The sequence below is a fragment of the Oncorhynchus mykiss genome, chromosome 22, assembly GCF_013265735.2.
Source record: "Oncorhynchus mykiss isolate Arlee chromosome 22, USDA_OmykA_1.1, whole genome shotgun sequence".
NCBI classification, from domain to species: domain Eukaryota; kingdom Metazoa; phylum Chordata; class Actinopteri; order Salmoniformes; family Salmonidae; genus Oncorhynchus; species Oncorhynchus mykiss.
Window position 1 is genome coordinate 2017501 of NC_048586.1, and position 26402 is coordinate 2043902.

General features: G+C 43.5%; 1 protein-coding gene across 7 annotated transcripts in view; it reads right to left on the reverse strand.

Annotated features, from left to right (window-relative positions):
• The window catches only part of gpr183a (G protein-coupled receptor 183a), a 26703-nt gene extending 1433 nt beyond the window's left edge, over nucleotides 1-25270 (reverse strand). The window contains exons 1-3 of one of the 7 annotated variants that reach the window (XM_021578627.2): nucleotides 11504-11674; nucleotides 9519-9624; nucleotides 1-504 (exon numbers count right to left, since the gene is read on the reverse strand). The exon at nucleotides 1-504 is cut by the window's left edge and continues 1433 nt beyond it. In XM_021578627.2, the coding sequence (XP_021434302.1) occupies nucleotides 1-471 (471 nt within the window). In that variant the 5' untranslated portion in view covers nucleotides 472-504; nucleotides 9519-9624; nucleotides 11504-11674. Of the gene's footprint in view, nucleotides 505-7851; nucleotides 8963-9518; nucleotides 9657-11503; nucleotides 11729-24997 lie in introns of those variants that run through there. The other 6 variants (XM_021578626.2, XR_002470192.2, XR_002470193.2 and 3 more) reach the window with 6 other exon arrangements.
• Between the last annotated feature and the right edge of the window lie 1132 nt (nucleotides 25271-26402).

Here is a 26402-nt window from a genome sequence, read left to right on the forward strand (position 1 = left end):
AATGTACCGGACATTGGAGACCTTACGGAAGCGTGCGAATCGGAGCGGCAAGACGACAGCAATGAACCGGTCCACACTGAGGCAGGTCATGAAGTTGACCCCGGCGTAAGTGTTGATGTAGAAGATCAGCCCTGTGATCTTACACAGGGTCTCCCCCAGGGGCCAGTGGAAGCCCAGGGCGTAGTAGATTATCCGTAACGGTAGTGACAGTGTGAACAGGATGTCGGAGATGACCAGGTTGGCGGAGTAGAGCGTGGTGGAGTTCATCTTCTTCACGTTGGGGCGGATGATGTGGAAGGCCAGGGCATTGCCCAGCAACCCCACGGAGAAGACGATGCAGTAGAAGAGTGGCATGAGGACTCGGGCATACCCCCGGTGGTTGTACAGGGTAATGCAGGTGTCTGAGTCGTTAAGGGTGGGGGTTGGATGGCTGGAGGTTGGAGGCTGGTTGAAGGTCCTCATCACCTCCATCTTGGGGCCAGTGGAGAGGGAAGCTAGCTATATCTGTGAAAATAAGAAAAAAGCAGCTTTGTCAATGCCAAAATGTTCATGTTTGCAGTTAGTAGTACACATCACTATTGACTGAATGGATGTAGATGTACACTGAGTGTACAAATCATTAAGAACAACTGTACTTTCCATGAAATAGACTGACAAGGGGAATCCAGGTGACAGCTACAATCACATATTGATAAACCCACACAGGTTAAAGAAGGATTTTTAAGCTTTGAGACAATTGAGATTGCGTATGTGTGCCATTCAGAGGGTGAATGGGCAAGACAAAATATTTAAGTGCCTTTGAACGTGGTATGGTAGTAGGTGCAAGGCGCACCAGTTTCTTTTCAGAAATGCAGCGCTGCTGGGTCTTTCACGCTCAACAATTTCCAGTTTGTATCAAGAATGGTCCACCACCCAAACGACATCCAGCCTACTTGACACAACTGTGGTAAGCATTGGAGTCAACATGGACCAGCATCCCAGTGGAATGCCTTCGACACCTTTTAGAGTCAATGCCCTAATAAATTGAATCTGTTCTGAGGGCAAAAGGGGGGAGAGGGTGCAACTCAAAATTAAGAAGGTGTTCATAATGTTTTGTGCACATAAAGTACATGCTAAATGACCAATTCCACTGCACACACCTGCGGTGGTCACGTCACAGGAAAGTATTTGTGTTAAAAGGCGCACTAGGAAGTCTACATCCCTACAGGGTACTCATACACTAGGAAGTCTGCATCCCTACACTCTACGGGCGCTTTCACATATCCTGGACCCTGGCTGTGGGTCCAAGATCCAGGACCAGGGTACGAGGTATTGTGACGCGGCAATACCCTTTGCTGATGTTCGCATGCAAAAACGTTAACATACGAAGTTGCAACCAAGTGATTTTTGTTATTTTCCGTTGGTCATTAAACTTTTGTTAGCCAGCTAACGTTATCTTGACATCTTGACGTTATATTAACTAACTTAATTAGCTAAATTAGCTAAGATACAACTAAATGAGTTCAAATAAGGGCAAAGGGGCGACATGAACTTTCTGTGAAACTGATACCTTATTGGAGATCTCGGATATGGATGGAATTGACAAATACCCACAAAATACATTGGTTTATTTGTGAACGTAAGGGGGCAAAAGGCTATTTAACCTTTTACTGCAGGGGGCTAAATCTGTGTCACAAAGAGTGTTTCTTGGTAGTTTTAAAACAGATATAAATTGGAGATTGCATCCCAATATTACACTTTATGTTACGGTGAGTGAATGAGGACCCAAAAGCGAACTAACTTAAACAGAGCTTCTTTAATAACCAAACATAGGTAGGCTCAGATAGACCGGCAGATTCCGACAGGACAGGACAAGGTTACAGCAAACATGACGATAGTCTGGCTCAGGCATGAAACACAACAAACAAGAATCCGACAAGGACAGGAACAAAAACAGAGAGAGATATAGGGGACTAATCAGAGGGAAAAGGGGAACAGGTGGGAGAAGGGGTGACGAGGTAGTCAAGAGGAGACAAGGAACAGCTGGGGGAAAGCGGGGGAGAAAAGGTAACCTAATACGACCAGCAGAGGGAGACAGGGTGAAAGGAAAGGACAGAAAGACACAACATGACAATACATGACAGTACCCCCCCACTCACCGAGCGCCTCCTGGCGCACTCGAGGAGGAAACCTGGCGGCAACGGAGGAAATCCTCGATCAGCGCACGGTCCAGCACGCCCCGAGAGGGAACCCAACTCCTCTCCTCAGGACCGTACCCCTCCCAATCAACGAGGTACTGGTGACCACGGCCCCGAGGACGCATGTCCAAAATCCTGCGGACCCTGTAGATGGGTGCGCCCTCGACAAGGATGGGGGGGGGGGGGGGAAGACGAGCGGGGGCGCGAAGAACGGGCTTGATACAGGAGACATGGAAGACCGGGTGGACGCGACGAAGGTATCGCGGAAGAAGAAGTCGAACTGCGACAGGATTAATGACCCGAGAAATACGGAACGGACCAATGAACCGCGGGGTCAACTTGCGAGAAGCCGTCTTAAGGGGAAGGTTCTGAGTGGAGAGCCAAACTCTCTGACCGCGACAATATCTAGGACTCTTAGTTCTACGCTTATTAGCAGCCCTCACAGTCTGCGTCCTATAACGGCAAAGTGCAGACCTGAACCTCTTCCAGGTGCGCTCGCAACGTTGGACAAAAGCCTGAGCGGAGGGGACGCTGGACTCGGCGAACTGAGATGAGAACAGCGGAGGCTGGTACCCGAGGCTACTCTGAAAAGGAGATAGCCCGGTCGCAGACGAAGGAAGCGAGTTGTGGGCGTATTCTGCCCAGGGGAGCTGTTCTGACCAAGACGCAGGGTTGCGAAAAGAAAGACTGCGTAAGATGCGACCAATAGTCTGATTGGCCCGTTCTGCTTGACCGTTAGACTGGGGGTGAAAGCCGGAAGAGAGACTGACGGAAGCCCCAATCAAACGGCAAAACTCCCTCCAAAATTGAGACGTGAATTGCGGACCTCTGTCCGAAACGACGTCTGACGGAAGGCCATGAATTCTGAAAACATTCTCGATGATGATTTGTGCCGTCTCTTTAGCAGAAGGAAGCTTAGCAAGGGGAATGAAATGAGCCGCCTTAGAGAACCTATCGACAACCGTAAGAATAACAGTCTTCCCCGCTGACGAAGGCAGTCCGGTGACAAAATCTAAGGCGATGTGAGAACACGGTCGAGAGGGAATGGGAAGCGGCCTGAGACGGCCGGCAGGAGGAGAGTTACCGGACTTAGTCTGCGCGCAGACCGAACAAGCAGCCACGAAGCGACGCGTGTCATGCTCCCGGGTGGGCCACCAAAAACGCTGGCGAATGGAAGCAAGTGTACCCCGAACGCCAGGGTGGCCGGCTAACTTGGCAGAGTGAGCCCACTGAAGAACGGCCAGACGAGTAGGAACGGGAACGAAAAGAAGGTTCCTAGGACAAGCGCGCGGCGACGGAGTGTGAGTGAGCGCTTGCTTTACCTGCCTCTCAATTCCCCAGACAGTCAACCCGACAACACGCCCCTCAGGGAGAATCCCCTCGGGGTCAGTGGAGGCTACTGAAGAACTGAAGAGACGAGATAAAGCATCAGGCTTGGTGTTCTTAGAGCCCGGACGATAAGAAATCACGAACTCGAAACGAGCGAAAAACAGCGCCCAACGCGCCTGACGCGCATTAAGTCGTTTGGCAGAACGGATGTACTCAAGGTTCCTATGGTCAGTCCAAACGACAAAAGGAACGGTCGCCCCCTCCAACCACTGTCGCCATTCGCCTAGGGCTAACCGGATGGCGAGCAGTTCGCGGTTTCCCACATCATAGTTACGTTCCGACGGCGACAGGCGATGAGAAAAATACGCGCATGGGTGGACCTTGTCGTCAGAGAGGGAGCGCTGAGAAAGAATGGCTCCCACGCCCACCTCTGACGCGTCAACCTCGACAACGAACTGTCTAGAGACGTCAGGTGTAACAAGGATAGGAGCGGATGTAAAACGATTCTTGAGGAGATCAAAAGCTCCCTGGGCGGAAACGGACCACTTAAAGCACGTCTTGACAGAAGTAAGGGCTGTGAGAGGAGCTGCCACCTGACCGAAATTACGGATGAAACGACGATAGAAGTTCGCGAAGCCGAGAAAGCGCTGCAGCTCGACGCGTGACTTAGGGGCGGGCCAATCAATGACAGCTTGGACCTTAGCGGGATCCATCTTAATGCCTTCAGCGGAAATAACAGAACCGAGAAATGTGACGGAGGAGGCATGAAAAGTGCACTTCTCAGCCTTCACAAAAAGACAATTCTCTAAAAGGCGCTGGAGGACACGTCGAACGTGCTGAACATGAATCTGGAGTGACGGTGAAAAAATCAGGATATCGTCAAGGTAAACGAAAACAAAGATGTTCAGCATGTCTCTCAGGACATCATTGACTAATGCCTGAAAGACAGCTGGAGCGTTAGCGAGGCCGAAAGGAAGAACCCGGTATTCAATGTGCCCTAACGGAGTGTTAAACGCCGTCTTCCACTCGTCCCCCTCCCTGATGCGCACGAGATGGTAAGCGTTTCGAAGGTCCAACTTAGTGAAAAACCTGGCTCCCTGCAGGATCTCGAAGGCTGAAGACATAAGAGGAAGCGGATAACGATTCTTAACTGTTATGTCATTCAGCCCTTGATAATCTATGCAGGGGCGCAGAGACCCGTCCTTCTTCTTGACAAAAAAAAACCCCGCTCCGGCGGGAGAGGAGGAGGGGACTATGGTACCGGCGTCAAGAGCTACAGACAAATAATCCTCGAGAGCCTTACGTTCGGGAGCCGACAGAGAGTATAGTCTACCCCGGGGGGGAGTGGTTCCCGGAAGGAGATCAATACTACAATCATACGACCGGTGTGGAGGAAGAGAGGTGGCCCTGGACCGACTGAACACCGTGCGCAGATCGTGATATTCCTCCGGCACCCCTGTCAAATCACCAGGCTCCTCCTGTGAAGAAGAGACAGAGGAAACAGGAGGGATAGCAGACATTAAACATTTCACATGACAAGAGACGTTCCAGGAGAGGATAGAATTACTAGACCAATTAATGGAAGGATTATGACAAACTAGCCAGGGATGGCCCAAAACAACAGGTGTAAAAGGTGAACGAAAAATCAAAAAAGCAATGGTTTCGCTATGATTACCAGAAACAGTGAGGGTTAAAGGTAGCGTCTCACGCTGAATCCTGGGGAGAGGACTACCATCCAGGGCGAACAAGGCCGTGGACTCCCTTAACTGTCTGAGAGGAATGTCATGTTCCCGAGCCCAGGTCTCGTCCATAAAACAGCCCTCCGCCCCAGAGTCTATTAAGGCACTGCAGGAAGCTGACGAACCGGTCCAGCGTAGCTGGACCGACAAGGTAGTGCAGGATCTTGAAGGAGAGACAGGAGTAGTAGCGCTCACCAGTAGCCCTCCGCTTACTGATGAGCTCTGGCTTTTACTGGACATGAAGTGACAAAATGACCAGCAGAACCGCAATAGAGACAGAGGCGGTTGGTGATTCTCCGTTCCCTCTCCTTAGTCGAGATGCGGATACCTCCCAGCTGCATAGGCTCAGCTCCCGAGCCGGCAGAGGAAGATGGTAGTGATGCGGAGAGGGGGGCAACGGAGAACGCGAGCTCCTTTCCACGAGCTCGGTGACGAAGATCAACCCGTCGCTCAATGCGAATAGCGAGTTCAATCAGGGAATCCACGCTGGAAGGGACCTCCCGGGAGAGAATCTCATCCTTTACCTCTGCGCGGAGACCCTCCAGAAAACGAGCGAGCAAAGCCGGCTCGTTCCAGCCACTGGAGGCAGCAAGAGTGCGAAACTCAATAGAGTAGTCTGTTATGGATCGATTACCTTGACATAGGGAAGACAGGACCCTGGAAGCCTCCTCCCCAAAAACAGATCGATCAAAAACCCGTATCATCTCCTCCTTAAAGTCCTGATACTGGTTAGTACACTCAGCCCTTGCCTCCCAGATTGCCGTGCCCCACTCACGAGCCCGTCCAATAAGGAGAGATATGACGTAGGCGACACGAGCAGTGCTCCTGGAGTAAGTGTTGGGCTGGAGAGAAAACACAATATCACACTGGGTGAGGAACGAGCGGCATTCAGTGGGCTCCCCAGAGTAACACGGCGGGTTATTGATTCTGGGCTCCGGAGATTCGAAAGCCCTGGAAGTGGCCGGTGGATCGAGGCGGAGATGGTGAACCTGTTCTGTGAGGTTGGAGACTTGGGTGGCCAGGGTCTCAACGGCATGTCGAGCAGCAGACAATTCCTGCTCGTGTCTGCCTAGCATCGCTCCCTGGATCTCGACTGCTGAGTGGAGAGCATCCGAAGTCGCTGGGTCCATTCTTGGTCGGATTCTTCTGTTACGGTGAGTGAATGAGGACCCAAAAGCGAACTAACTTAAACAGAGCTTCTTTAATAACCAAACATAGGTAGGCTCAGATAGACCGGCAGATTCCGACAGGACAGGACAAGGTTACAGCAAACATGACGATAGTCTGGCTCAGGCATGAAACACAACAAACAAGAATCCGACAAGGACAGGAACAAAAACAGAGAGAGATATAGGGGACTAATCAGAGGGAAAAGGGGAACAGGTGGGAGAAGGGGTGACGAGGTAGTCAAGAGGAGACAAGGAACAGCTGGGGGAAAGCGGGGGAGAAAAGGTAACCTAATACGACCAGCAGAGGGAGACAGGGTGAAAGGAAAGGACAGAAAGACACAACATGACAATACATGACACTTTATGTTCATTCTGAAAGTATTCAGACCCCTTCCCTTTTTCCACATTTTGTCACGTTACAGCCTTATTCTAAAATTGATTAAATAGTTTATTTTCCTCTTCAATCTACACACAATACCCCATAATGACATCACAATACCCCATGATGACATCACAATACCCCATAATGACATCACAACACCCCATAATGACATCACAATACCCCATAATGACATCACAATACCCCATAATGACATCACAATACCCCATGATGACATCACAATACCCCATGATGACATCACAATACCCCATGATGACATCACACTACCCCATGATGACATCACACTACCCCATGATGACATCACACTACCCCATAATGACATCACAATACCCCATGATGACATCACAATACCCCATGATGACATCACAATACCCCATAATGACATCACAATACCCCATAATGACATCACAATACCCCATAATGACATCACAATACCCCATGATGACATCACAATACCCCATGATGACATCACAATACCCCATGATGACATCACAATACCCATAATGACATCACAATACCCCATAATGACATCACAATACCCATGATGACATCACAATACCCCATGATGACATCACAATACCCCATAATGACAAAGAACAATCTGAAATATGACATTTTAATAAGTATTCAGACCCTTTACTCAGTACTTTTTTGAAGCACCTTTGGCAGCGATTACAGTCTCGAGTCTACTTGGGTATGACGCTATAAGCTTGGCACACCTGTATTTGGGGAGTTTCTCCCATTCTTCTCTGCAGATCCTCTCAAGCTCTATCAGGTTGGATGGGGAGTGTCGCTGCACAGCAATTTTCAGGTCTCTCCAGAGATGTTCGATTGGGTTCAAGTTCAGACTCTGGCTGGGCCGCTCAAGGACATTCAGAGACTTGTCCCGAAGCCACTCCTGCGTTGTCTTGGTGGTGTGCTTAGGGTTGTTGTCCTGTTGGAAGGTGAACCTTTGCTCCAGTCTGAGGTCCTGAGCACTCTGGAGCAGGTTTTCATCAAGTATCTCTCTGTACTTTGCTCTGTTCATCTTTCCCTCGATCCTGACTAGTCTCCCAGTCCCTGCCACTGAAAAACATCCCCACAGCATGATGCTGCCCCCCCCCATGCTTCACCGTAGAGATGGTGCCAGGTGCTCCCTTCCAGTTGCTTTGTTGGGAATTATTTGTTGTTGTACTTCATCCTCCTCAAAAGACTCATTATAAATTTCACAAAAATGATTCAGCACCCAGAATGCCGTAATTAGAGTGTTCATTATGTCAATGTGAGAGTCATTGCGTTTAAGCAAACACCCCCATCTTCCCTTCAGTCGACCAAAAGCCCTCTCTAAAGTCATGTGAGAACTGCTGATCCTCTCATTAAAGTTGATCTACACAGGTGTGATTGCTCTCTGAGTAGGACTTCATCAGCCATGGAAGAAGTGGGTATGCGGCATCTCCTAATATTTCAAGTGGCACTTTCGCACCATGAAAGGTCTCAGTCCACCTTTGGAGTAGTCTGCCCTCCTGACCCTTGGTAAACAGTGCTGAGTTTGCCAGCACACGGGCATCATGTACTGTGACTACCCAACCAATGTAGATGTCCGATGTTAATGTTCATTTATGATCTACAACCCCTTTCTGGACCAAGAGTAAAACCTCTATCTGTTATAAAAGTCCCACTTGTCTTGTGGTGGTGCTATGATGTACTGTATGTGTCATCGATTGCTCCACAGCATTGACCTGATCCTGGTTGGCGGTCCAGGAATCTGTTACTATGTCTCTGAACTCAGCCTCAGTTGGTGTCTTGATATGAAGGTGTAACATTTTCTCCCGGGTGAGACTGCCAATTTGATTAGTGACTGTACATGCAGTTGACAAACCTAGACCAAACAATAACGAGATTGTTCGGTACTCTACATTAGTGGCAAGCCTCCACAGACAAATGGCAACAGGCTGCTCCACAGACAGTGCTTCCCTGTAATGACACTGTTGCTGGACAATATCACATAGACTGAGGAATGTTGTCTCCCTCATCCTAAAGTTCGCTCTCCACTCTGTCAGTCCAGCCTTCAAATGCAGTCATCCACCACTGTGCCTCCCTTGGAACAGCCCATATACTCCAGTGGAGGCTGGTGGGAGGAGATATAGGAAGACGGGCTCATTATACGGGCTGGAATGGAATCAATGGAACAGTCAAACTTCCGTATTTTACATTTACATTTTCTTACATATATTGGATGTGTTATTCTCTTGTAATTATTATTTTTAAAATGAAATATTAAAACATGCAATATATCAACATTTACTGTCGGCCTCCATTTATTCCATTCTGGCCATTACAATGAGCCGTCCTCCTATAGCTCCTCCCACCAGCCTCCATTGATGTACTCTTGGTAAAAGAGAATTACACTGTTTAGGCTTACTACTACAAAATTGTAAAAAGGAATGGTAGACTACAATATAACAATTCTAGCCAAGATAGATCTGACAGACCCTAATGATAGATCTGATCTAGAAAACAGAATATATATATATTTTTTAATTAAATCATATATGCCTGCCATCATGTGTCATTTTGGCTAGTATTCTTCATAGATATTAGATTGCTGGTGCCACATATCAGACAACATTGTAAATGCCCGTGTGGGTAAATGTTCGTGACTGTTTTTATGGGCTATATAGAGGCAACAAGTTGGAGAGAAATAGCTAGGCATCTTTTTACTCACCTTGTTGCATGTTTTTGGATGAGTATGCTGAGAAACATATTCAACCTCAACTCTTGATTCCTCCTTAAAAAGCGTTGGCCTCAGAGTTGTTGTGTGAGCCTCCCGTCTTGGTTTAGGCACATAGGGGGGAATTCCAACCTGAGGTAAGCATGCGTAAATGGAACGTAATTCCCTTTCTATGCCCCTTTCTCTCTACACATATTCTGACCTTCAACTTAAACAGGAGAATAGCATGCTATTCGTTTTGGGTGAACATCAAAGAAATGAATGTGTGGTGGAGGTGTGTCTACAGATTCTGACCTCGACTTAATTCCCTCATAATTCCACCACCTTTACACACGATTCAATTATGAATAGTTGAGCAAGCTGTCGGATCCAAGTGGAAAAACATATTTATATTTTCTGATAGAAATAACACCATTCTCCATGCACTATAATTTACAAATTGATAAGCTCTATTGATAAGAGCTAGGTATATGAGTGAGCCGTTTGGTTAAGGGGGTTGTAGATATAAATTACAAATGTTTTATATTTATTTTACTGCATGACCGCTGGTGTGATGGAGTGAGAGGTTGGGCGTGTGAAGGTCGGTATATTCCTGCTCATTGGCTACATCTGCTGGCCAGGAAGGGTAAGAGCCTAGTTACACACACCTGAATATAATTAGGTTGGAGGTTGGGTGGTAGCTGTTTATCCTGGCTTTGGCCAGATCTGTTTTTGGTCTGGAGCAGCAAGAGCTGACATGCAGAGCCCTCCAGCACGGAGAGGGATATCGGGATAGGAACCTACCAGACATTACTCGGCCGTAGACCTGACCCCAGTAAAGACAAGCCTTGGCCAGATCTGTTTTTGGTCTGGAGCAGCAAGCCTTTACTGACCCCCCACTGCTACACTAGAGACAATTGTGAAACCAGCCTCATGGCAGTAAACTGAAGCAGATCAACACATCACCTTTTCCACAGTGAAGTTTTTAATAAACTTTGTTTCCTGACTCATTAACACAAGGCCAAATCCAAGGACTCAGGGTTGTATTTCATTGTGATCTGTAGTTACAACCTTCACACACGTTTTTTTCCCCTCTAATATATATATATATATATATATATATATATATATATATATATATATATATATATATATATATATTTAAATATTTGCAGAAGTGCTATAGCCTTTTGTCTGAAGTAAGAAAATGGTAAAAACAGTGTGGCCACTATAGAGGTCCTATAATTTGCTGTTCTATATGTAATTCTATGGTGGCAATTGCATTAGAGTAAGGTGTTACAAAAGGTGCTATCTAGAATCTTCAAGGTTTTTCGGCTGTCCACATAGGATAACCTTTTAAAGAAGCATTTTTGGTTCCAGGTAGAACCTTTTTTATTCCAGGTAGAACTATTTTGGGTCCCATGTAGAACCCTTTCCACAGAGGGTTCTACACGGAACCCAAAATAGTTCTACCTGGAACCAAAAAGGGTTCTACTTGAAACCAAAAAGGGTTCTACCTGAAACCAAAAAGGGTTATCCTATGGGTCATTTAAGGATGAGTCATTTGAGCATTAAGGGCCCCAACCTCTTAACCACTAGATATTTGAGCCACAGTGTGCAACATTTAATTATATAGATTCAGTATCAGTGAGCCACCTGGTTACATCTTTATTCATATGTTACTAAGTTCTAAATTGGCCTGGTATAACAGCCAGGTCTCAAGGTGTGCCCTTGGGTATGAGCTGCCTAAGTTGTTTTGATGATGTGAACCTAATCATGATTAATCAATTGTACATTGAACCTGAGAACAAAATATTGTTAGCCATAGTTTACAGTTCTCAATACTGCAACTTTTGTTTTGGAACAATTTTAGGGTTTAGATTTTCGCTTCCCAATACCTTCCCAATTCTACCTAAATGTCAAGTCAAAAAAATGCTTTACTTGAAATAATGAATACACAATCAACAATTGAAGAAACCAAAACACAAATGTGCACCTACCAAAACCAGCTGTATTATTGCATACTTCCAAAGTGTCAGAGTAAAGCAGGATAGTTCCTCCTTGGCACGAGACAATTGTCCTCTCAGAGTTCAGCAGACACCATGTTCCCCCAGGGTTTTAGAGCAGAGTGACACAGAGTGACAAATAGAGAACTATGTTTCAGGGGCGGGCAGGCTCTCGTAACCATAGTGACATTATAATATTCTGTGTTGCTGTTATGTTATGTTCTTGAGTTTGTGGATCTCTCTCTCTCCCCCCCATGTCTCTGTCTCAAGCTGTCACATATCTACACGGTCATTTTTTAAACATGTTTTGTCTGTTTTTAAGACTATTTTGAATATAGTACAGAATATAGACAGGGAACTTCATCTCAGATTTAGTTGAGTCATTTACTACTTGTGTTAACCATCTCTTTTAGAATAACAAACAGATTGCCCACATGTTAATAATTATGAATTAATAGTGAATGTCAATTTAGCTACATATGATAGATAACTGATCAATCAGTGTTCAATGTTGCTATACGCTCGCCCTCAATATCATTAGGTGTTTCTTTTGTTCATACACTACTGTCAAAGTATTCACATCCCTTGCCTTTTTCCACATTATGTTGCTTTACAAAGTGGAATTCAAATGGATTTAATTGTAAAAAAAAATGGTCAGAGATCCTCACAAAATACTCTAATGTCAAAGTAGGATCATATAAAAAATATTTGTTTTAAAGAATCATGAAAAATCGAACACTAATATATCTTGACTAGATAAGTATTCAACCCACTGACTCACTTCATGTGATAATAACCTTTGACAGTGATTACAGCTGTGAGTCTTTCTGGGTAACTCTAAGAGCTTTCCACACCTGGATTGTGCAACATTTGCCCATCATTTTTTTCAAAATTCTTCACGCTCTGTCAAATAGTTTTTTGATCATTGCTGGACCACTGTTTTCAGGTCTTGCCATACATTTTTAAACAGATTTAAGCCAAACTGTAACTCGGCCACTCAGGAACATTCACTGTCTTCTTGGCAAGCAACTCCAGTGTAGATCTGGCCTTATGTTTTAAGTTATTGTCATGCTGTGTCTGGTATAAAGCAGACTGACCCAGGTTTTTCCCTCAAGGATTTTTCCTGCACTTAGCTCCATTCCATGTATTTTTTTATCCTGAAAAACTATCTTGTCCGTAACGATTACAAGCATACCCATAACATGACACAGCCACCACTATGCTTTAAATTATGGGGAGTGGTACTCAGTAATGTCTTGCACTGGATTTGCCCCAAACATAACAATTTGTATTCAGGACAAAAAGATAATTGCTATGCCACATTTTTTGCAGTAGTGCTTTAGTGTGTTGTTGCAAACAGGATGCATCTTTTGGAATATTTGTATTCTGTACAGGCTTCCTTCTTTTCACTCTGCCAGTTAGGTTAGTATTGTGGAGTAACTACAATGTTGTTGATCCATCCTCAGTTTTCTCGTATCACAGCCATTAAACCCTGTATCTGTTTCAAAGTCACCATTGGCCTAATGGTGAAATCCTTGAGTGCTTTCCTTCCTCTCCAACAACTGAGTTTAGAAGGACGCCTGTATCTTTGTAGTGACTGGGTGTTTTGATACACAATCCCAAGTGTAATTAATAACTTCACCATGCTCAAAGGGATATTCAATGTCTGCTTTAAAAAAAATCTATTTACCAATAGGTGCTCTTCTTTGTGAGGCATTGGACAAACTACTTGGTCTTTGTGGTTGAATCTGGTTGAAATTCACTGCTCGACTGAGGGACCTTACAGATATGTATTGGGTACAGAGATGAGGAAGTCATTCAAAAATCATGTTATACACTATTATTGCACACAGTGAGTCCATGCAGCTTATTATGTGACCTGTTAAGCAGATGTTTACTCCTGAACTTATTTAGGCTTGCTATAACAAAGATGTTGAAGACTTATACTTTTTAATTCATAAAAAAATAAAACATTCATAGTTGATTCCATGTTGAAATTATGCTGTATTTGTAGTCCAGTAATACAAAATATACATTTAATCCATTTTAAATTCAGGCTGTAACACAACAAAATAAGAAAGAAGTTGAGGGGTGTGAATACTTTCTGAAGGCACTATAGTAATGATGCTTGTAAGTATTGTAAGTTCTTTTGGCAACGGGGTGTGCCCTGGAGAGGATGTGGTTTCAGCCACGTGTGTGTTCATGGCCCCCTCTATCTGTTTCATATCTTCACAATCATTGACATTTTCTTATTTTCGCTGTTCTTTGCTTTCGCAGTACAGCTCTGGTTTTGTGGTTTGGTATGTGTTCTCTTCCACGAAATGACCTACATCCCTTCACTTTTTCCACATTTTGTTGTGTTACAGCCTGAATTTAAAATGGATTCATTTGAGATTTTGTGTCACTGGCCTACACACAATACCCCATAATGTCAAAGTGGAAATATGTTTTTAGAAAAAAAAATAAAAAAAATAATGTAAAGCTGAAATGTCTTGAATCAATAGCTAATCAACCCCTTCGTTACGGCAAGCCTACATAAGTTCAGGAGTAAACATTTGCTTATCAAGTCACATAATAGGTTACATGGACTCATTATGTGTGCAATGATAGTGTTTTAACATACAGATAATTGTAAGGTCCCTCAATCGAGTAGTGAATTTCAATCACAAATTTAACCACAAAGAGGGAGGTTTTCAAATGCCTCGTAAAGAAGGGCACCTATTGGTAGATGGGTAAACCAAATAAGCAGACAATGAATATCCCTTTGAGCATGGTGAAGTTATTAATTACACTTTAGATGTTGTATCAATACACCTAGTCACTAGAAAGATACAGGCATCCTTGTAACTACGTTAGGAGAAAACTCAGGATGGATCAACAACATTGTAGTTACTCCACAATACTAACCTAATTGACAGAGTGAAAGGAAGCCTGTATGGAATACAAATATTCCGAAACATGTATCCTGTTTGCAACAAGGCACTAAAGCACTACTGCAAAAAATGTGGGAAAGCCATTATATTTTTGTCCTGAATACAAAGTGTTATTTTTGGGGCAAATCCAATACAACACATTACTGAGTACCACTCTCCATATTGTCAAGCATAGCTGTGGCTGCATCATGTTATGGGTATGCTTGAAAACCTGATTCAGTCTGCTTTCCACCAGACACTGGGAGATGAATTCACCTTTCAGCAGGACAATAACTTAAAACATAAGGCCAAATCTAAACTGGAGTTGCTTACCAAGAAGACAATGAATGTTCCTGAGTGGCTGGGTCTCAGTTTTGAGTGAAATCTCCTTAAAAATCTATGGCAATGATCAATTTGACAAAGCTTGAAGTATTTTAAAAAGAATAATGGACAAATGTTGCACATTCCAGGTGTGGAAATCTCTTAGAGACTTACCAAGAAAAAAATTAATTTAATCAATTGTGAATTCATGCTGTAACACAACAAAATGTAGAATAAGTCACACACACAAGAAGGTATGCATACATACATACACATTGGTAATTCTTAAATTGCAGTGGCATTTGCATTCCTCGCCTTCGCAACCATGAAAAGCACTTTCATATGAGAAATAGTTACACATGATACATGTTATTGTTTATATTGAACTGTTATTTATCAATGATAAAAACATAATGCACTGCAACACTTTATTTGTATAAACATTTTTAAGTACTTAGGGCAAGCAAATTGAATTAGGGCATGCAAACTCAAATTAGAGCAAGCAAATTAAGTAGAGTTGTATGTTTTGGGGATTTAGAGATACATTATAGTGTATATAGAAAAGTATGTGCACACTCTTTCAAATGAGTGGATTTGGCCATTTCAGCCACACCCGTTGCTGACAGGTGTATAAAATCGAGTACAAAGCCATGCAATCTCCATAGACAAACATTGGCAGTATAATGGCTTTACTGAAGAGCTCAGGGACTTTCAACGTGGCACCATCATAGGATGCAACCTTTCTAACATGTCAGTTTGTAAAATTTCTGACCTGTTAGAACTGCAAGTGCTGTTTGTGAAGTGGAAACGTCTAGGAGCAACAACGGTTCAGCCGTGAAGTGGTAGGCCACACAAGCTCAAATAATAGGACTGCCAAGTGCTGAAGTGTGTCTGTCCTCGGTTGCAACACTCGCTACCGAATTCCAAACTCCCTCTGCAAGCAAAGTCAGCATAAAAACTCTTTGTCGGGAGCTTTATCAAATGCGTTTCCATGAGCGAGCAAGCCTAAGATCACCATGCGCATTGCCAAACATCGGCTGGAGTGGTGTAAAGCTCGCCACCATTGGACTCTGGAGCAGTGGAAATGCATTCTCTTGAGGGATGAGTCATGCTTTACCATCTGGCAGTCCGACGGATTAATCTGGGTTTAGCGGATGCCAGGACAACGCTACCTACCCGAATACATAGGGCCAACTGTAAAGATTGGTGGAGGAGGAATAATGGCCTGGGACTGTTTTTCATGGTTTGGGCTAGGCCCCTTAGTTCCAGTAAAGGGAAATCTTAATGCTACAGCATACAACTACATTCTAGACTTTTCTGTGCTTCAACCTTTGTGGCAACAGATTGGGGAAGGCCCTTTCGTGCTCAGCATGACAATGCCCCTGTGCACAAAGCATGGTTCATCCAGAAATGGTTTGTTGAGATCAACATGGAAGAACTTGACTGGCTTGCACAGAGCCTTGATCGGAATGAATTGGAACGCCGACTGCGAGCCAGGCCTAATCGCCCAATATCAGTACCCAACCTCACTAATGCTCTTGTGGCTGAAATGGTCATGTAGTGTGTCTATCTAAATGTGAAGAGGGGATGTGTAGACTTTCACAATGATTTCATTAATAACATTTTACCTTTATTTAACTAGGCAAGTCTGTTAAGAACAAATTCTTATCTACCCCAGCCAAAACCGGACGACGCTGGGCCAATTGTGCGCAGCCTTATGGGACTCCCAATCATGTGATGCAGCCTGGATTTGAACCAGGTACTGTAGAGGTACTGATACCTCTTGCACTGAGATGCAGTGCCTTAGACTGCTTCACCACTTGGGAGCTATTGATTAGTTGGTGTTTCTAAATAAAAGTGTCATTGGTGTTAATCAATTTAAATGAAGGGAAATTAAATTGTGAGCAAAATGATTAATCATATCACTAGTAAACTATTTTTAAAGGGTTCAATATCTAAAATTTGAGCATCTCCATTTTAGAAAAAAAATGTATTGCCAAAAATGTGTTATTGGTGTTACCATCATTGGTATTACTACACCTACTGGTGCTACAATGACAGAATGGTGGTAAAAAATGATTTAAGCTGCCATATTAGCTGATTCAGAATGAGAAGATTTACCTAATTTAAAATGTCAATCTGCAATTGGTATATATATTTTTGGACATTGATAGTAATTATATTTACCCATTTATTGTTGAAGAATATAACTTATAAATGCTGCATGAGCTTCGTTCAACTGTTGTACACCATCAGAACCCAAAATATCTTGAGGATATTCTGCCATCTGGCCTCACCAAAGAGTCTAGAGATGACACAGTTCCATTTGCCCTACTTCAGTCTTTGTTCACCACCTGATGATTTGATCTTCGAGTGACGACCAGAGAAGAAGCCACTTGTAAAGGCCCCCTTCACACTTCAAATATGAACATTTCTTTTGAAGGGTAAAATTATAGGACTGTTTTGCTCTTCAAATATCACTGAATGTCATAGTGTATCAATGGGATGCCCATTCTCTGTACTTTCTACTATATGACCATTGAATCACATCTAAGGTGGAAGTGCTAAATCATTGATGTCCAAATAGCAAAGAATCAGATCCGTTTTCACCAAGTCGAGTAGCTTAATGTGATAGACAGAATAGCAAATGTGCAGTGCTAGTGCAGTGTTGTGTGTGGAGTTGTGTCCAGTCCACTTCCTGTTTGACATACTCTCCTCCTGTCTTTCCTGTCCTCATCTATCCTATCAATAAAAGCACATAAAATACAAAAGGTAAATATCAAGAGCGACTATGTAAGATCAATGATATAGCATTATCTACACAGGATGATTTGTGATGATTCAATTATGAACATTTATCAACATAAAAGTGTGACACTGGTGTTTTCCATTATCAGGATCTCTTGTAAACATGCGGAGGAATCTCAGTATAGCGGGTGGGACATTAGGACCCAAAAGCCCGCACACCATCAGCAGTTTTACTCGAGCTAGACAAGGACGAGAGCCATTTCCCGGAAGGCCTGTTAGTTGAAATGGCTCTGTTAACCTTTGAAGAAGGATTGTCGTATGCTTCTGTGGTCAATGTTAGCACTAGTGTTGTGTATCTCCTGCCTAGGATTACACAAGGAGCACTTTACTCAGTTGATACAATCCAACCTCCAGAGTCCACCATCTCATTTAACAAAGACACAACCACCCAAGGTCCCATTACTGTGACATGTTACCAGATTTCAGTCGTAGGGACAAATTAATTAAATGGATCGATCTGGCTTGACACCTGACGAACAAACTGCTGTTAAGAACTTGCTGTTGCAATTCAAATATGTCTCAAAAGATTATAGTTGCCTTGGCTATACATCCGAGCACCAGATCCCACTCTTTGAAGATGACTAGGCACGTTTACCGTCGCATTCCCCCATATCAGTTTGAAGCTGTTACAGGTCATATCAGACAACTGTCAGAAGAGCATGTCATTAGGGAAGTTTGTGGCCCCTACGGTTCATCTTTGATACTGGTTCAGAAGAAAGATGGCTCCCTAAGAATGTGCGTTAACTACAGCCAGTTAAATGCCAAAACTCGCAAGGAGGATGCATGCCCATTATCTATGATTGATGCTCTGATTGGATGCTCCAACAGGTGCCTGCCTAGTGGTTCTCTACTCTAGATCTTGCCAGTGGTTACAACCAAGTCCCAGTATCAGAAGCTGACCGTTACAAAACTGCTTTCTGTTTATTTGAGTTCAATAGGATGTCCTTTGGGCTATGTAGCACTAAGACTGCACTCAGTCAGTTGTATAAGGAAATCAGCTAACAGGAAACCACTCACAAAGAGGCGGCGCTCCTAGTGGCCGGAGACTTTAATGCAGGGAAACTTAAATCAAATTTCTATCAACATGTTAAATGTGCAACGAGAGGGAATTTTTTTTAGATCACCAGTACTCCACAAACAGAGAGGCGTACAAAGCTCTCCCTTGCCCTGCATTTGGTAAATCCGACCACAACTCTATGCTCCTGATTCCTGCATACAAGCAAAAATTAAAGCAAGGAAGTACCAGTGACTTGGTCTATAAAAAAGTGCTCAAATGAAGCAGATGCTAAACTACAGGACTGTTTTGCTATCAAAGACTGGAACATGTTCCGGGATTCTTCCGATGGCATTGAGGAGTACACCACATCAGTCATTGGCTTCATCAATAAGTGCATCCATGACGTCGTCCCCACGGTGACCGTACGTACATAAGCCAACCCGAAGCCATGGATTACAGGCAACATTCGCACTGAGCTAAAGGCTAGAGCTGGCACTTTCAAGGAGTGGGATTCTAACCAGGAAGCCTATAAGAAATCCCGCTATGCCCTCCGACGAACCATCAAACAGGCAAAGCTTCAATACAGGACTAAGATTGAATCGTACTACACCGGCTCCGACGCTTGTCGTATGTGGCAGGACTTGCAAACCATCAGACTACAGTACAAAAGGGAAGCACAGCCGAGAGTTTCCCAGTGACATGAGCCTACCAGACGAGCTAAACTACTTCTATGCTCGTTTCGAGGCAAATAACACTGAAACATGCATGAGAGCACCAGATGTTCCATATAAGGCTGTGTGATCACACTCTCCGCAGCAAATGTGAGTAAGACCTTTAAACAGGTCAACATTCACAAGGCCGCAGGGCCAGACGGATTACCAGGATGTGTACTGCGAACATGCGCTGACCAACTGGCATTTGTCTTCACTGACATTTTCAACCTCTCCCTGTCTGAGTCTGTAATACCAACATGTTTTAAGCAGACCACCATAGTGCCTGTACCCAAGAACACTAAGGTAACCTGCCTAAATGACTACCGACCCGTAGCACTCACGTCTGTAGCCATGAAGTGCTTTGAAAGGTTGGTCATAGCTCACATCAACACCATCATCCCAGAAACCCCAGACCCACTCCAATTTGCATACCGCCCCAACAGATCCACAGATGATGCAATCCATATTGCACTCCACACTGCTCTTTCCCACCTGGACAAAAGGAACACATTTGTGAGAATGCTATTCATTGACTACAGCTCAGCGTTCAACACCATAGTGCCCTCAAATCCCATCAATAAGCTAAGGACACTGGGACTAAACACCTCCCTCTGCAAATGGATCCTGGAATTCCTGATGGGCCGCCCCCAGGTGGTAAGGGTAGGTAACAACACATCCAACACTCTGATCCTCAACACAAGGACCCCTCAGGGGTGCGTGCTCAGTCCCCTCCTTTACTCCCTGTTCACTCATGACTGCACGGCCAGGCACGACTCCAACACCACCATTAAATTTGCTGATCACCGACAACGACGAGACAGCCTATAGGGAGGAGGTCAGAGAACTGGACTCAATGTGATAAAGACAAAGAAGATGATTTTGGACAAAAGCAAAAAGAGGACCGAGCACGCCCCCATTCTCATCGACGGGGCTGCAGTTGAACAGCTTGAGAGCTTCAAGTTCCTTGGTGTCCACATCACCAACAAACTAACATGGTCCAAGCACACCAAGACAGTCGTGAACAGGGCACGACAAAACCTATTCCCCCTCAGGAGACTGAAAAGATTTGGCATGGATGTTCAGATCCTCAAAAGGTGCTACAGCTGCACCATCGAGAGGATCCTGATGGGTTGCATCACTGCCTGGTATGGCAAATGCTCGGCCTCCGACCACAAGGCACTACAGAGGTAGTGCGAACGGCCCAGTACATCACTGGGGACAAGCTTCCTGCAATCTAGGACCTCTACACCAGGCGATGTCAGAGGAAGGCCCTAAAAATTGTCAAAGAATCCAGCCACCGTAGTCATGGACTGTTCTCTCTGCGCTTGCCGTAGGGTAGCAGAGAGAACAGTCCATGACCAGAGCGCCAAGTCTAGGTCCAAAAGACTTCTTAACAGCTTCTACCCCCAAGCAATAAGTCTCCTGAACATCTAGTCAAATGGCTACCCAGACTATTTGCATTGCCCCCCCCCCCCCTCCCCTCTTAACACCACTGCTACTCTCTGTTGTCATCTATGCATAGTCACTTTAATAACTCTACCTACTGTACATGTACATATTACAGCAACTAACCGGTGCCCCTGCACATTGACTGATTCGGTACCCCCCTGCATATCGTCTCACTATTATACTGCTGCTATTTAATGACTTGTTACTTTCATCTCTTATTCTTATCCATATATTGTTTTAACTGCATTGTTGGTTAGGGGCTCGTAAGTAAGCATTTCACTGTTGTATTCTGCACATGTGACTAATAACATTTTATTTTGATTTGATCCTTAACTAGCTTTGAAAAAGTGAATCCATTCTTCTCCAATATAAAAAATATTATCATGCTTGTAACGTCAACAGTAGGCATGCTTCGGAGGGGAGCTTCGGAGGGGAGCTTCGGAGGGGAGCTTCGGAGGGGAGCTTCGGAGGGGAGCTTCGGAGGGGAGCTTCGGAGGGGAGGGGCAGACATGCACACACACTTGCAAGATGTCCAGCTGGCAGGCAAACACTGGAATACGTTTCTGAGTGACAGAGTGTGAGGGCTTTGCATAGGCGCTTTGTCGTGTTTTTTTTGTGGGACTGGGAAAATTGGCCTGGAACGTAAAATAATGTTATTAACCGGTTCCCATGCTTTTAAAATAAAGTTTATTTTTCCGGAACAGTATATATCACTTTTGTTCACGGTTCTGATTCCGTTTTCAGTTGTGTTCCCTGAACCAGGTCCAACACTTGACTTGCAATATCTTAGCCTAATATGATCCACTATTGCTAGCGATCGTCAGGAACAGGAAAAGTGGAGTATACAAAACTTTAAGAACATCTGCTCTTTACATGACAAAGAATGACCAGGTGATTCCAGGTGAAAGATGTCACTTGTTAAATCCACTTCAATCAGTGTAGATGAAGAGGAGCAGACAGGTTAAATAATGATTTTAAACCTTGAGGCAACCGAGACATGGATTGTGTAGTTTGTGTCAAGAACTGCAGTGCTGTTGGGTTTTTCACACTTAACAATTTCCAGTATCAAGAATGGTCCACCTTCCAAAGGACATCCCGCCAATTTGACACAACTGTGGGAAGTATTGGAGTCAAGATGGACCAGTATCCCCGCGGAACGCTTTCGACACCTTGTAGACTATTCAGTATGCTCCGACGAATTGACTCTGTTCTGAGGGAAGTGAAGAAAGGTGTTCCTAATGTTTGGTATATTCAGTAAATGTGGGTATAACTGACGGTGGCTACCAATAGTGGCTAATATTTAACATGATGCAAAGCGTAAAAAATACTATAATACATATACATATAATTACATATAATTGAATCATTCTTCATAAATCAGCTCTGTAAATCAGACGCTATTCTGTCATTTGCTCATACTGAAACATATAGCTTGGATCTCAATTTCATCCCTGCAAGTTAGGTCAGCAGTTTTTACTAGGCAGTTAAGAACAAATTCTTATTTACAATGACGGCTTGGGAACAGTGGGTTAACTGCCTTGTTCAGGGGCAGAACGACATGTTTAACTTGTCAGCTCGGGATTTGATTCAACAACCTTCCGGTGACTGGACCAACGCTCTAACCACAAGGCTACGTAAACTTCACTGTGGGAAATTGATATGTTGATATGCATCAGTTTGCTGCCATATATTTGTCTCCCGCGACCATAAGGTACAATTTATACGCGTTCAGAATAGAGATCAATTAAATATAGTCATTAATATTTAGCTCAGTTTCAGAACCCATGCGTAGATTTAAAAACACAAATTTCTCACAATATGTAGGTTTAGGGAATTTTCCATGATTTCTTGGCATTCGTGGAAAATGGGCTTTATGCAAGAAAAAAAAGATAAATATAATTAAACTGAACAGAATATAAACTGTTGGTCCCAGTATGTAAACTGTTGGTCCCATGTTTCATGAGCTGAAATAAAAGATCCCAGAAATGTTACATATGCACAAAAAGGTTATAAACTTAAAACATGTGTTCACAGACAAATGAGGAGTATTTCTGTCTGTAATAAAGCCCCCTGCTCAGTCATGTGAAATCCATAGATTAGGACCTAATGGATTTATTTCAATTGACTGATTTCCTTATATGTACTCGGTAAAATCTTTGAACTTGTTGCGTTTTGATTTTATTTGATTCAGTATGTAATAGGGAGAAAAGTGTACAACACCCCTCACTGACTATGGAACTGTGTGATCACACAGTGAAGTATTGCGCCAGGCTTCAGGTTCAAACTGCCTGGTCTGCGAGATCTATTATGTTTTTACATTGAATATCATCAACTGTTAGTGATCCTAACAGTACATGGGCAGTTAAATATGTGTGGTTATTAGGCCTACTGTCGATACTGAAAGTGGCTAATATTTAACATGATAGAAATAGGAAACATAGCAAGTCAGGGGGATGTCAGGGAGTGCCCAAAGGTTAAATTTGATTTGCGGCTGTCATTTTGCAATGCTTTGCATTGTCATCACATTCTCACACGTACCCATTTGGCTTGCATCTCCAAGCTTCATCCCTTCAAGTTAAACGGCCATGGATGCAATACAAATTCATGCAATACAAATTCTGCACAATGGCACATTTCATAAACATCACTGTGGGAAAGGTAGGTAAAGTTGATATGTTGATATGCTTCAGTTTGGTGACATATGACTGGTTGCGCAAGAAAACAGCGATCATAAGGTAAAATAAATCTAAAACAATTATAATGTATATGTAACAGTATAACTTTAGACCGTCCCCTCGCCCATACCCGGGCGCACACATCAACCACAGTCACCCAGGAAGCATCGCTCCACAAAAGCCACGGCCCTTGCAGAGCAAGGGGAACTACTCCTTCAAGGTCTCAGAGCAAGTGACGTCACCAATTGAAACGCTATTTAGCGCGCACCACCGCTAACTAAGCTAGCCGTTTCACATCCGTTACACTCTCCTTTTGCCGCAGCAACCAGTGATACGGGTCAACAGCATCAATGTAACAGCATAACTTTAGCCCGTCCCCTCGCCCATACCCGGGCGCGAACCAGGGATCCTCTGCACACATCAACAACAGTCACCCACGAAGCATCGTTACCCATCGCTCCACAAAAGCCGCGAGGGGAACTACTACTTCAAGGCCTCAGAGCAAGTGACGTCACCGATTGAAATGCTATTTAGCGCGCACCACCACTAACTAAGCTAGCCGTTTCACATCCATCACATATATTTACAATCCTCATATCCAAACTGCATACTCATTTAAATAGTTATTATCTTTAGCTCTAATCAATTAGTTAATTACAGAACATGGAGAAAGGTCTTATTTGTATCCGAAAAAAATAAGTACATGTTGTTCCACTTGGAACAGGCAGGTTCCTCGACCTTATTCATTGCGCAAAAAGTTGGTTGAATTTACAGGCTATGACGTAGGCATCTCTGCACACCTACATGTCTGTTTCTCCACCAGAATTAATAGCTGGCTGAAACATGCATTACATCATGCCTAAATCCATGGTCAGAATACGGGTAGAGAGAAAAATAAAACATTTATAAAAAGGGAATTAAGTTCCATTTATGCACGCGTAACTCGGGTCCCCTTAGTGAGAACCATTGGGTATGTGAGATTCCAACTTATTTTCCTGTTACATCAGCATTCATCATTATGCAACAATTTAGTGTTAACAACCTTATCCGAAAACAATATCAACCTCAGATTTCGGTTCAAATAGTATTCGTTTTCTTTCAAATAATTAGTTATGTTATTAACATAGAGCACTAATGTAACGGTAATTCTAACCGCAGGCGGCAGCGCTATAGGTTCAGGGGTGTGCCAGAAATATTTTCTCTATTTTCACTAACACAATTATCCTTGCACATGCTGGTGTTGGCGCTTCAAGTTGTGTATGTACGGTCTTTTATGTATCACTTGGAATCAACCCCAATTCCAACGTTAGTCCGTTTTAGTTTGTTAAATATCTTACAGAAACGAAATAACAACATGTAGACCTATCTTTGCAAAATACGTTAAACTTGAACCTAATTTGCAGTCCACATTGTTCTAAGTAATTGCATGGCTTCAATAGCATTCACACTGATATAAGGGGTGAGCCTACTGTAAATGTCATAATGGCTGAACATGGACATGCCAAACATTGTCAATAAGCAAGATACCATTAATTATCGATAAGGCCTAAAAATAGACCGAATAATTCTAATAAAATGTTTTAAAAAGGAAACTTGTTTTATATCACACTTACAGGTTCCATCATTTCTTCCCGTGGGCATGTAATGTTAAAACGCAGACAATGGAGGGTTTTACGCACATCCAAACTTTTCTCAGTAGCTGGACCAAGATCCAATTCAATGAGAAAGGGAGAATGTCAACTCACCGTTATACTGCTCCCAAGTAGGCCTGTTTTGTAAAAAAAATGATCAGAACCATTTTATAGAGCAGATCACATTAACACATCTCCAGATGCTGCGTTGCATGCGCACCACGGACGTTGAAACCGTAAAACAAGGAAGGTGATACATTCTAATAAGATTGCTTGTATTTCGTTTAATTTTATTTCAACCAATCTGTTTATCAGCAACAATACATACACATAAAAGGAAATGACATCATAAAATCACAAGGATAAAAATACACGCATTGCTGTTGAACCAGCTTTTGTTATAGTAGAGTTAAGGTAGGGCTTGGTTTTTGAACATATACAACGGAAAACAAGCAATTGTTACAGGTTACAGATAACTTCTAAATACGAGGTTCACCGATATTTCATGATGGGCAAAGCCTACATCATGGAGGGAGTTTGACGCATGTCCAAACGGAATCTGCATGGTTAAAATAATGTGGGGATGCCTACAATGCGTAAAGAGGGAATGTCAGCTCACTGTTTTACTGCTCTCAGACTTTATATTTTAATAACGGTTTGTTGATTAAACTTTACTTGCAAGCGGTCTCAGGAGCCAAACCATTTATCGACAGTCTAGACTACATCACGATTACGTTGAGCAGGACAAAAAAAGTCTTACGTGAGAGGATAGTATGCTTGGTTTTTAACAAAATAAAAACGAAATGGGGAAAAAAATGTGAGTTTTTTATGTTTCTGAATACGAAGTATATGGGCACCAAAAGCACATTAGCCTACTCTTGTTCCAGTCGCATATTGGCAGTGTGCTTCACGGCTGGATAGCCTGCGTTTCCGCTGTCAGAATTCATGCTTAACCAATTACATTAAGGCTAAAACCCATTGGGTCTTGGCGTGTCTAAACAGAACACTATTTGAAGCGTTAAATAAACTTTTACTTTGACACGTTACCTAGCCAGCACCAATGCAACCAGCCTGAAAACAATGAAACTGCAGTCATTTTCATTATTCTTAGCAATGATTTAGCCATCCCTGTGAGTAAGTATTAGCTCGGTAGCCACTTGTTCACCTATTGAAATTGAACTTCAGTTCATGAAAATAAATACCTAGCCAGCTACTTAACCCTGTTGCCCAAACCTAACGTTATAAGCAGCCATCTAGCTTCATCTGGTGAGTGACTCTCGACCGGACCGGTTATGTGTTGTGAAGCTAGCCACAATAAGGATTAGGCACAATAGTGGAATTTGAGGTCTGTTGTGCGCGCTAAATAACGTTTCAATCGGTACGTCAC